Source organism: Bufo gargarizans, chromosome 5 (assembly GCF_014858855.1).
Source record: "Bufo gargarizans isolate SCDJY-AF-19 chromosome 5, ASM1485885v1, whole genome shotgun sequence".
NCBI classification, from domain to species: Eukaryota; Metazoa; Chordata; class Amphibia; order Anura; family Bufonidae; genus Bufo; species Bufo gargarizans.
The window spans coordinates 152525025-152538120 of NC_058084.1; the positions used below are offsets into that span (position 1 = coordinate 152525025).

The following is a 13096-nucleotide window of genomic DNA, read 5'->3' on the forward strand; positions in this document are numbered from 1 at the left end:
AGCTCTTAGCGTTTGAAGCCAGCAGAGGTCAGGCAACACCACACAAAGAAAAGCCCTGCTTACATCTCGCTGTTCTTTTCCTTTGCATTTGTTGGTGTAGAGAATGAACTGTGTCTACCTTAGATCTAAAAGTCCAGTTAATTTGCTCTATAAGTTCACATCTGTTAATATGGTGCTGCTTTTATGTTTGTGGGGATTCGCTCTGGTAGTTAGGACTAGCGGATGCAGTATAGAGGCAAAGTATACAGTTCTTGAATCAAACGTTGGTGTATAGCAAAATGCAGATAAGGTGTATCGCAAAACGCAGGTGGCTTGGTGTTTATTCACACACAATGAAAATCCATAAACAATAAAAGTCACCTTTTCTCCTGGGTGTTAATTCACACCCTGTTAGCAGTTCATCCTCATCAAGTCCATAGGCAGCCTGTTTGAATTTAGAGGGACCTGAGTCCTCCAGCCTGGCTCAAACCTCAAATCCCAGCACAGCCCTCAGTTCACAGCACACTGACTCCTGAGCTCCACTGTCAGAAGGAGGTAAATCCACACACCTGGCAGTGCTGGCTGGTTTTTATGCCTGCAAAACCCGGCCTGGAACATGGGGAGTAGTCACCCACCCAGCACTTTGACTACTCCCAGTAAGAGCCGTCTTGAATCAGCTATGACAGCCATGCTAAATCTCCAGGTGTCAGTTAGCAATAGCTGCTGCTGACACATGAAATAGGTCAGGAGCCTCGGTGATACATGCCTTCCAGCCACAATGATTCCAGGTACTTTCTTACATATTGTTTAGCTTTTTATTTCAACAGTATTGTGTTGTTTCCTGATAACATTTGTTTTCCACCATGATATGTTCTGATATTGAAAACATGTGCAACGCTGAGTCTGGTGTCATCCTGGTCTGCCCCCCCTCCACACCACATTTCTGGAGACACCAACAACTTACTCATGCATGAAAAAAACTGATAGTTGTAACACACTGTATGCCAGCATACACAATCCGTTGATGGAACGACGAATGATAATTCGCTGATTGGATCTTTTATGCCGGCCTAAAGATCATTCTTGGTCACCTGTCATTTGTAATGTAGCTGCCTGAAATGGGGAAATGAACAGTCAAATGTATGAAAACAGTACTTGTTACTGTTAAATGCAAATCAATGCTGCATGGTCAATCAGTCCTCGGTCAAAATGGCCGCACAACTTTACACATACAAACAATAGAGCTGAGAAATGGGGATCACTCTAAACCAAAGTGGCACTATACCTACTATAAATAGAAAAACGGAAGCTCCTAGCGCACATCTCTGACCAAACGTGTGTTGGGCCCATCTACCAGGCGTCAAGGTGGCGGTATATTAGAGTTAGGTACCCGTCTGCGGAGGCCACCTTGACGCCTGGTAGATGGAGAGCTTCTGTTTTTCCATTTATAGTAGGTATAGTGCCACTTTGGTTTAGAGCGATCCCCGTTTCTCAGCTCTATTGTTTGTATGTGTAAAGTTGTGCGGCCATTTTTTTTGTCAGCTTTATTTATTTGCTAAGCAGTTTTTGGCATAAAGGAGTCACAAATAGGACACGCAACCTAGTTGCAGTAAAATTTACAAACTTTGTCGTCACTCGTCAAATTTGAAAAGTGATGAAAAAGGTGGCATTGTCTCCAAGGAGATGTAGGGTGAGCTAGATTTATCAAACCAGTGAAAAGGGTGCAAACAACAAATTTGTTGAGACTTGCACTTACTAAATCCCAGCAGTTTGACACCTCAGATGCCAAAGTCAATGTTCACCCCAGTATCCAAGCAGTTGGATGGAGGGAGCAACCTCTGTCCTCCATTCGGCACGACTGCGTCCACAGGTTGCCGAGAGGTCGGGTGCCGGCTATTTGCTATTTGATTCCGGCACCCGCCTCCTGTATATGTATTAACAGATCAGTTATCTTCATTGGTGGCGCAGTGCGCCCCCCACACCCCAGTATAATAAACATTGGTGGCGCAGTGCGCGCCCCCCAACACCCCAGTATAATAAACATTGGTGGCGCAGTGCGCTCCCCCCCCTCAGCAACCCAGTATAAGGCCTCATGCACATGACAGTATTTTTTCACCGTCCGCAAAACAGGGTTCCGTTTGTCCGTGATCCGTGACCGTTTTTTCGTCCGTGGGTCTTCCTTGATTTTTGGGGGATCCACGGACATGAAAAGTAAAAAAAAAAAAAATAAGTCAAGTTTGCATTGAAAATGATAGGGAAAACGGATCACTGATGCGGATGATAATCTTGTGTGCATCCGTGATTTTTCACGGACCCATTGACTTGAATGGGTCCGCGAACCGTTGAAAAAAATAGGACAGATCCTATTTTTTTCACGGCCAGGAAACACGGATCACGGATGCGGCTGCCAAACGGTGCATTTTCCGATTTTTCCACGGACCCATTGAAAGTCAATGGAGCCACGAAAAAAAACGGAACTACGGACGCGGATGCACACAACGGTCGTGTGCATGAGGCCTGATAAACATTGGTGGCGCGGTGCGCCCCCCCCCCCCCCCCAACACCCCAGTATAATAAACATTGGTGGCGCAGTGCCAATGAGGGTTAAAAAAATAAATAAATAAAATAATTAACTTTCTCGCCCAGTTTCCTTGGGGGACACAGAAGACCTTGGGTATAGCTCATCTCCATAGGAGGCGTGACACTAAGTGAAAACTGTTAAGCCCCTCCTCCACAGCTATACCCTCAGCCTGGAGAGAGAGACTGCCAGTTTTTGCTTAGTGTCCAAGGAGGCAAGACACTCCCTGCTACTGCAGGGCTGTTTTCCCCTTGTTTTAAATTTTGATTTTTACTTTTTTCTTTTCTTTTTGTTCCAGATCATCAGGGACAACAGAGACGCACTAGACCTCTCTGTTTCTCCCGGGGTCGAGCTGCGCCAGTGCCGGTCATCCGCACTGCTGCCTCCCCCACAGAAGGCAAGGTGGATCAGGGCAGCCCAGCTCCCCTACATCCCGCCAGCACAAGGGTCGCCCGCACGCCAAGTCCCTCTTCCAGCGTCCTGCCACTACGGTGCCAGTAGCTGAAGGGGCGACCCTGCTGGAACGGACCGAGGGTGAAGACGGCTATGGTGAGAGATTGGCTTCTCCAGCCCTACGTCCCCCCCCTCACCCCTCACCCCACCCCGGTCTCCTGCGTGCCTGACTCCCATACTGACAGGGCCTCTGGACCCTTTTGTCCCTGCTAGCCCTAGGCTGGCCCCTGGCTGCCACAGGGCGACATTTTGCTCCCATAGGACATGGCACCCTTCTTCCTGCAAGAAGAATGCCTGGGGAGCTGCAGACCTAGCTGCCCCTGACGTAGGGGTTAGGCAGGATTCCCACCCTCACAGACCCGGTCTCAGGGTCCCCCTCCCTCTTACCGGCCACTGCTTCAGGGCCACAGGGCCCGCGCCTTGCTGCCCCTGGTCCATCACGGGCTCCGGTCCGGTCAGCACTAATATTCCGGTGCGGCCGGGCGCCGCAAAAGATTTTAGGTTCCGCGGCTCCCGCGGCGGTCCGCCATTCCAGGCCTCCTTACTTCCGGCAGGCGGGGTGGGCTCCCGCGGCCAGCGAGCCACCATTCCAGTCCTGTCTCTCCGGCCGGCCGGGTGGGCTCCCGCGCCGGCGAACCGCCATTCCGGGCCCCTATCTCTTCTGGCCGGCGGGGTGGGCTCCCGCGGCCGGCATTGGGCTATGCCCAGCAGGTGGCGGTCGGCGGGGCTCCGCTACTTGGTCCCAGGCTTCGGCCTGCTGTGCCGCAATCCCGACCGGCCCGCGGGGTGGGCTCCCGCGGCCGGTTTGAAGCGCCGTTCCGCCCCAGGTCCCGGCGGTATGACGGGCCGGGGGCCGCAATTTAGCCCCCGGCTTCGCGGCCTACTAGGCCGCAATCTTCCGGTCTCTGGTGGAGGGGGCGGGAACTTCTCCAGGCGCGAATTTTCCCGCCTGGAGGTTCCTCCGCCCCCAGGGGATCGCACGCCGCCCTCCAGGCCGAATCCCTGTTAACCCTTTGGGTGCAGGCCGGCTCCCAAAATTGGGTCTGTATAGTTGGCCCCCATTTTTTTCTCAGGGCCCCTATATGGTGGCTCCCCTTTAGCCTCAGAGGCTGAGTTGAAAGAAAAAAAAAAAAAAAAAAAAAAATGAAATAAAAATAATAGATCATGATTTCTATTGGGCTGCGCTTGACGCTGCAGCCTCATCAGTAATGCTGCATGTCTGCATGACCTCCTTCCACAGGCGGCATGGTGTTGCGCTCCCAGCCTGCGTCGCTGCTAGGGCATTTCCCCTTTTAGGCGGTTTTCTTGCCTCTTCCAGGATACGGCGCTGGCCAAGTGCATTCGGCCCTCTGTAGGCAGCATTCATCGTCTCTCCAGTTATGGTGCCTGCCATGTGCATTCCCCCCCCCCCTCCTAGGCGGGCTACTGCACTCTCCCTGGCTGGCCATGTGCATGACCCCCTTCTTGGGCGGAATGCTGCACCTTCACCGGATACGGTGCTGGCCTTCTGCACGACCCCCTTCCATAGGTGGAACGCTGCACTCTCTGGATTTGCTGCCGGCCATGTGCGTGACCCCCTTCCGTGGGCGGAACGCTGCACTCACTGGATTCGCTGCCGGCCATGTGCGTGACCCCCTTCCTGGGCGGAACGCAGCACTCTCACTGGATCTGATGCCGATCATGTGCATCCCCCCTTTTTTAGGCGGGATACTGCACTTTCACCGGATACGGTACTGGCTGTGTGCACGACCCCCTTCCAGGCGGCGCTGATGTGCTATGATGTACTTATGTACTATGTTATTATGCTGCACTCTCGCTGATGTGCTATGATGTACTTATGTACTATGTTATTGTGCTGCACTCTCACTGATTGCGCTGCCGGCCTTTTCTTAGGCGGTATGCTGCACTCTCATTGGATTCCCTGCCGGCCTTAGGTATGCCTCCTTCCCTCAGACAGCATACATACATCCCTCTGTCTTTGGGTGTTTCCTCGCAGGTACGTTGCTGGCCACGTGCATGTACCCCATACATGGCAGGGTGCTTGCACTCTCGCTGGATCCGCTGTCGGCCATGGGCATGACTCCTCTTCCGTAGGCAGTGTACGCACTCTTGCTGGATTCGCTGCCAGCCAGGGGCATGCCTTCCTTCCTCAGGCGACATGCACGCGTTCTTAGTGACTGTGGTTGTCTCTCGCCAGTACGTTGCTGGCCATGTGTATGACTCCCATGCATGGCGGTGTGCTCGCACTCTCCCTGGAGGAGATGCTGGCCATGTGCTTTACCCCCTTTTTCTGGGCGGTGTGCTACACTCACCGGATACATTGCTGGCCATGAGAATGGCCCTCTATCATGGGTGGAACGCTTGCACTTCCATTGGATACGGTGCTGGCCTTGTGCGTGACCACTTCTCACTTCAAGGGCAGAATTTGGCACGCTCCTGGGATTCACGGCTGTCCTTATGTGGCTGGGCTGGACTTGTACATGTCCCCATTCATTGGCAGAGTAGTTACTCTCTCGCTGAGTTCAGTGTTGGGTGTATTATTGCACACTCATTTAATGCTAGGATACCCTGTGCATGTTCCCCTTTCACTAGATGGACCTCCTGCATTCCTGCTGGTTTATAGGGTATGTCCTGCTTCTCTGAAGTAGGTTCGGCCTTAGGCATCACTCCCTTTTGGGACCGGTCTTTGCACTCTTGCCAACTGTAGTTGGCCAGGTACAATTTCCCCCCTTTCGGGGTGGACTGATTGCGTTCCGTCGCATGCTATACTGGTTTTGTGCATAGCTCCCTTTCAGGTTGCACTTTGCGATTCCGTACATGCTGTGGCGCTCTGGGACGAGCCCCCCTTTTTTCTAGGTGGGTTGGCCTTCTCGCTGCTTGCGGGGCTGCTCGTTCGTATGCCTCACCTGCTTCCTGCGGCATACCTTTGTTTCTTGGGAGCCGATGCTTGCCGCCAGCCTTGCACTCGTCCATAGGGAGTTCCTTCTGTCCTCTTGACCGGACAGGCTCTATTTCTCTCTGCTGCACCGAGCTGGGTGGTGCTCATTCATTTAGTTGGCCTTTCATTCCAGGGAGTGTTCGTGGGTCCTAGATGCATGCCCTTTGCGTCCTTCTGCAGCATTGCTTCCCTGCGCTAGTGGTCCCATGGTCGAGAGTGCTGTTGTCTGCGGGGCCTCTCGAATTCTTCATTGGCGCTGTCAGGACTGCGGTTCCCTTGCCTGCCGCAATTTCCTCCTCTTCGGATGCAGTGTGGTATGAGTCCTTCCTCTTGGCGCCTCTACGCTTTCTGTCTGATCTGCTGCCGGGTTCGGGCTGCTCTTCTCGGGACGGTCACCCAACTTCTCTTGGGTGCTGGATTACCCAGGTCCGGAGGACCTCCGCCTTGGGTTCTTCAAGGTATTCGCCTTCTGCGAGGCGGTGGACCGGGCGTCTCACAGTGTAGCGGGTTCTGTTTTTGAGCTGTCTTATGGCTTCCCTGTTGCCCACTCCTCCTCCTTTCGGTTGGAGGGTGTTATGTCGGCCTCTGTCTCGACTGCCTCTTTTCGCCGGCTTTGTTTGGCTCCCGCTCTATACAGATCACTCCGATGTGGCTTCCCACAAGACTACGGAGGCTGTGTTTTCACTGTCCTCCCCTCTGGGGTGAGCCTGGTTGTTCCTGTGGATGGTTCCGGTGTTCCTTTTGGCCTCGTACTGTCTCCCTTGTTCGCGCTGGCTGTATTAGCTGTGTGCTTATTTACCGAGTCTACCGCGTTCTGTCCTCCCGCTGGGTGCAGATTGCGTGGCCCGTTCTAAGACGATGGTCCTGATGTAGACTTACCTTCTCGGTAACTTGGGGGGACTACCTTTTCGGTTCAGATTGTCCTTTGATCCCACACAGGGGCTGTTCAACGTGGTTACATCAGCATGGTCTTTAGCCTGCCTTCTCCTGGCGTCTGGCGGATCCTTTTGGGTCTTTGCATCTGTCCTTCTGCTCCCCATTCGGGTGGATGCGGGTCAACGTTGTTCGGGGCCGACGGGGCTAGTTTTGTCGACCCTTCTGCCCGTGTTACTGGTCTGCGCCTGTTCTCATTGGGTTTCGCCTGCTTGCCAGGCGACTCCAGCGGGTTCACTGCTGTCCACTCCTGGCTGTGTCTCGTCCAGGTTCTGTCGTAAGATTTAGGGTTTTTTGTCTGGGGTTCTGTGGAAAGCTGTGCATTCCCCACTCTGAAGTTCTTTCCCCATGGTTCTGTCTTTTGGTTGAGGTGTCAAGTGTCGGCGCTGTTCTTCCTCTTCCAGCGTTCCCGACCCTCTGGGCCTGCCAAGACCTTCTTCCTCGGAGTGGCTCTTTGGTTCCTCTGTGCTGTCCTTCGGTACCGCCCTGGGGACTATATCCAGAGCTCTCGGCGCTCCAATCTTGCCCTTGGAGCTGTTACAGGAGTTCACTCTATCCTTCTGTCCTGTACGGTTGTGTTCCGTATCAGTCGTGTCTCTGACGGGTGCCGGCATGGCCCCCTTTTTTTGTTATGAGTTTTCTGTCCTTTCCAGGACAGGGCTGTTCTGCATCTCGTTTCTTCCTTCCTTCCTTCCTTCTGAAGGTGGTGTTGCCTTCGCTTCAACACCTCACCTATTTGGACGTTGTTTGGGCCTGGCCGTTGTTTACTTGGAGATCTCCGACTCTTGCAGTCGTTCGGCCTCTTGGGTTTCCAGGAGGTCTGTGCATAGGGTTGGCAGACTCCAGGGTGGTTTTCCTCCGCTTGATCAGGTTGGCTATTGCTGAGGTTACCGCACCTAGGGCAGGATTCTGTCTTTGGTGTCACCGTTCCTTTCACCAGAGCGGTCGGTGCCTCCTGGGCTGGAGGCATTGGGCTTCGGCCGTGCATTTGGGCACGGTGGCCACAGGTCTGCCTTGCACGCCTTTCTGAGTTCTACAGGGTGCATACTCTGACTTTGGCAGATGCTGCCTTACCCCGCCTGGGTTTACAGGCGGCGGTTCATTGATGCCTTTCGGGTGCTTCGCCTTGGTGTTGTGGTCCCTCCCCCTTTTGGACTGCTTTTGAACGTCCCAAGGTCTTCTGTGTCCCCCAAGGAAACTGGGCGAGAAAACGAGATTTTTGTATAACTTACCAGTAAAATCTCTTTCTCGCTCTTTCCTTGGGGGACACAGCACCCACCCATTAATTGTTTTTTCTCTGTGCGTTTTCCGAGTTTTTGTTACCCGTTGGGTAGTTGGCTTGTTGGTTCCTTGTTGGACTTTGCCTTTTCTCACTGCTTGGACACGCAACTGGCAGTCTCTCTCTCCAGGCTGAGGGTATAGCTGTGGAGGAGGGGCTTAACAGTTTTCACTTAGTGTCACGCCTCCTATGGAGATGAGCTATACCCAAGGTCTTCTGTGTCCCCCAAGGAAAGAGCGAGAAAGAGATTTTACTGGTAAGTTATACAAAAATCTCGTTATTTCTGTAGGACCTGTCAAAGGACCTGTGGTGACGTCACTGAGCTCATCACATGGTCCATTACCATGGTGTTGGATCATGTGATGAGCACAGTGATGTCACCACACTTTGACAGGTCCTGAAGCTACGCGATCAATTGGAGGAGGTGAGTTCATTTTATTTTTTAACCCTCATTTGACCTTCTACTAAGCTTTCTGTATTAAAGAATGCTATTATTGTCCCTTATAACCATGTTATAAGGGAAAATAACACAGTGAATAGACTTTCATCCTAGCAACAATGCGTGAAAATTGCACCGCATCCGCACTTGCTTGCAGATGCTTGCGATTTTCACGCAGCTCCATTAACTTCTATGGGGCCTGTGTTATGTGAAAAACGCACAACATAGAGCATGCTGTGACTTTCACGCAACGCACAAGTGATGCGTGAAAAATCACCGTTCATGTGCACAGCCCCATAGAAATGAATAGGTTCGAATTCAGTGCGGGTGCGATGCGTTCACCTCACTCATTGCACCTGCGCAGAAATCTCGCCCGTGTGAAAGGGGCATAAGGGTGAATAGGACAAGGGTTCCAGCCCCTAAGGGGGCGAATAGAAAGTAAAAAAAAAAACACAAACACTAAGGCTACTTTCACACTTGCGGCAGTGTGATCCAGCAAGCAGTTCCGTCGTCGGAACTGCCTGCCGGATCCACTGATCTGAATGTGACTAAAAGCATTTGTGAGACGCATCCGGATGCGGATCCATCTCACAAATGCATTGCAAGAACGAATCCATCTCTCCGCTTGTCATGCGGACAGACGGATCCGTCTTGTATCTTTTTACACATTTTTACCGGTCTGCGCAGACTGGAAGGACGGATCCAGCATTCCAGTATTTTGAATGCCGGATCTAGCACTAATACATTCCTCTGGGGAAAAATGCCGGCATTCAGGCAAGTCTTCAGTTTTTTTCGCCGGAGAAAAAAACCGTAGCATGCTGCGGTTTTATCTTTTGCCTGATCAGTCAAAATGACTGAACTGAAGACATCCTGATGCATCCTGAACTGATTTCTCTCCATTTAGAATGCATGGGGATAAAACTGATCAGTTATTTTCCGGTATTGAGCCCCTGTGACGGAACTCTATGCCGGAAAAGAAAAACGCTAGTGTGAAAGTACCCTAAAATATTAAGTTTAAATCCCCCTTTTCCCAATTTTACATATAAAATATATAAACAATAAATAAATAAACAAACTACATAGCGCTGTGTCCGAAAAGTCCAAACTATTAAATTATTAAAAAATATCTTCTATGCGGTGAGCGTCGTAACAGAAATAAATAAATAAATAAAAACCATGCGATTCGCCATTTTTTAGTCACCCAAAAAATAGGATTGGACTTTTCTATTATGGGCCGAACGTTTCAAAAAATGCGAAAAATGTGTTTTGTTTTTTTGCGTGGTATGGAGTATCACAAAACTTTACGGTGACGAAAGCGAATCAAAATTTTGGTATCGAAACAACCCTACGCCGATCTGATCGGCGTAGCGTTGTCACGATACCAAAATTTTGATTCGGTTTCGATTTGGCGACTAAAAATTTAATTTGGCTCCTAAATTTTTCAGTTCAGGAGCAAATGGCTACTAGATATTTTTTGTTTTTGTCTGGAGCCCTGTACTACATCCTGTCTGTCAGAATGCCTGTGCTCTGTAATATAATAGTATTATAGTACAAGGTACAAACCATCAAACGATTGCAGGTTCGGATCTCCCAAACAGACAAAAAAAAATGTAAAAGAAAGTTGAATAAAGTATTAAAAAAAATATGTGTATGTATGTCTGTGTGTGTGTGTGTGTGTGTGTGTGTATGTATATATGTGTATGTGTATATATATATATATATATATATATATATATATATATATATATATATATATATATATTAAAGATATAAAAAAAAAATTGTATTGCCATGTCTGCAATGACCCAGTCTATAAAAATATCCCATTATTTAGCGCAAATGGTGAATGCATTAAAAAAAAATTAGCCTTATGCTACAATTGTCATTTTTTTTGACCACATGGCCTCTCCCCAAAAACTGAATAAAAACAAATGTTCTTTGTTTTTAATTATAGTTATACTAAATGGTATGAGTAAAGCTATAGCTTGCCCTGCAAACAATTAGGCCTCCGTTACTTTGACAGGAGAAAAAAATAATAATTATAATAATATGGTTGTCAGATATGGCACCAAAGTAGCATAAAAACCATGTAATTCTTTTTGGGGTCACCCCAAAATTTATTTTATTTATGTACAAATCACCTTACTTACTCCAGGTGCCATTAAAAAAAATGACGACTTGCCCCACATAAAACAAGCCCTTCTATGGCTAGGTTGATGGAAAATTAACAGCATTATGGCTTATAAAATGCGGAAATAAAAATAGGAAAATACCAAACTATGCTTAAGTACCAAACTAGGCTGCGTCCAGAGGGGTTAAGAGTGTGCCTCGCAGCAAGCTGGACTGTTTCCAGTAATGACCATGTACATGCAGCTCTGAACTATAGGGGGACGTTTACATGTAGCTGCTAAGGTGCTCCAAACTGTATCGGAAAAATCGGAATGTGGTTTTGATGCAGTAAAACATGTATGACATGTAGAAACCATAGCCAAACCAATTTTTCTGAAACCGTTTTGATGCACTACTAACCGCATCTCAACCGCTAGGTGTGAACGTACCCAAATGCCTGCTGCAATTTACCTTCAGAGCTAGAAGAAATCCAATGTATTGTCAAATTGCTACATATTTCTATCTAACAACGTTAAAACTGTGTGTGTCATAATTTAAACTCAACTTTTTTATTATTCCTTCCCTATTTGTTTGCCTTTAAATAGCTACGGTTCTGCTCAGAGCGGCCCTGTGTTACTGGAGGAGAGTCAGAAAGTTCTCTTGAGAATGATGTCTAATTGGGTGCCCGCAGTGAGGGTGGAGGCTTATAATTGCTGTCTTGAAATTGTCAAGGTATAAATTATTGTTTTCACACTGTACTGGCTTATTATTTTTGAAATATGTGTTGATCACTTCTTCTAGGGCTATCATCCAATATGCTTCCTAATCACCTATGGCCTGGGAGCCTCCTGGTGCTTTCAGGTGCCATTCCTATCGTTTGTTGGCAGTTGTAGATAATAGTCTTTGTAGATACTTGTCAGTTTTGTTGTGGGATAAAAAATTGCAGTTAAAGACTCGTTTGCGATACATTTTTTTTCCACAGTTGTCCGTAATTGTGGCAAAAATGTGTTTTTTGGAAAGCCGTGGGAAACAACACACTGCGAAGTGAGAGTGATATAAAGATAGAAAGTATATTCATTTTACATATGTTCCACTTAAATGTATTATTTATACTATATTTTGTTCTATTTTAGGATTCTTTAGGAATTCATAATGTCACCAAACCCGTGTCCTCTATTTGCAATGGTATAAACTTTCTTCTTCATCCTAAAGTTCTGTATGAAATCACTACATTTGGCCTGCAGGACTCCAACAATGAGGTACTTACTTTATTTTAATCATATGTATCATGAAATAAGGCCTATTGTTTAAATCAAGTTTTGTGACCCATAATTTTAAGATTTTTTTTTTTTCTGTTCAGTGAGCCTCACAATAAGCTGAAATTTTCTGCTTTGTAGAGATCACTTCTCAGCAGTCATCTCATTATAATCACAAACAGGATTAGACAAGCTAAAACCTCTGTATAGAGAACAGAAAACCCTCTACTGATAGTAGGAGATGGTGGTAGCACACCACCTCCCCCTCCCTGTATGGTGAAGGTCACAAAGCATGTCTTGAAAACATCCCATTAGAAGATGAGTCTTGTCCAGACTATAGGTTCTTAGGGTCTATGTGGCTGCTGGGAACCATAGCTCGGAATGCTATTAACGGTAGCTCAGGCAAAATGGCTGCCCCACTAAGTGTGTACATAAATTAGAATAAAACAATCTGCCAGCAGATTACAACAGATTGTTAAAAAAAAGAATATCATAATCTGGTTGGATTCCCTTTAACCCCTGAACAATTTGGAAGTCGTCACTTTAAAGATGGTGCCCTCCCGCAGCTTTCTGCTGTTTCAAACAGGGGGCCAATGTCAGTGATTGTTCATCAGGCCGATTGCAGACATTTAACATATGTTATATGGCCACAATTTGTAGGGAACCCGACACCTACTTCATGCTGCCCACTGTGATTTAGGAATATGCTGTAGTTCTACCAAACTTATATTAGCCATATTGTTGAGCTATAGTCTCCCCCTGCCCCTTGCTGCTGTTTGAAAGATTTCTCCCTGTGCGAAGTAATAGGGAGAAACTGTCAATCTGCAGATGATAGATATACAGACGTGGACAAAATTGTTGGTACCCTTTGGTCAATGAAAGAAAAAGTCACAATGGTCACAGAAATAACTTTAATCTGACAAAAGTAATAATAAATTAAAATTCTATAAATGTTAACCAATGAAAGTCAGACATTGTTTTTCAACCATGCTTCAACAGAATTATGTAAAAAAATAAACTCATGAAACAGGCATGGACAAAAATGATGGTACCCCTAGAAAACACAGAACATAATGTGACCAAAGGGACATGTTAATTCAAGGTGTGTCCACTAATTAGCATCACAGGTGTC

General features: G+C 47.9%; 1 protein-coding gene across 1 annotated transcript in view; it reads left to right on the plus strand.

Moving 5' to 3' along the window:
* RTTN (rotatin) overlaps positions 1 to 13096 on the plus strand; it is a 209463-nt gene that overhangs the window by 53128 nt on the left and 143239 nt on the right. Inside the window, exons 15-16 of the mRNA XM_044293243.1 lie at positions 11314 to 11440; positions 11842 to 11967. Coding sequence (XP_044149178.1) covers positions 11314 to 11440; positions 11842 to 11967 — 253 coding nt within the window. The remainder of the gene's footprint in view (positions 1 to 11313; positions 11441 to 11841; positions 11968 to 13096) is intronic.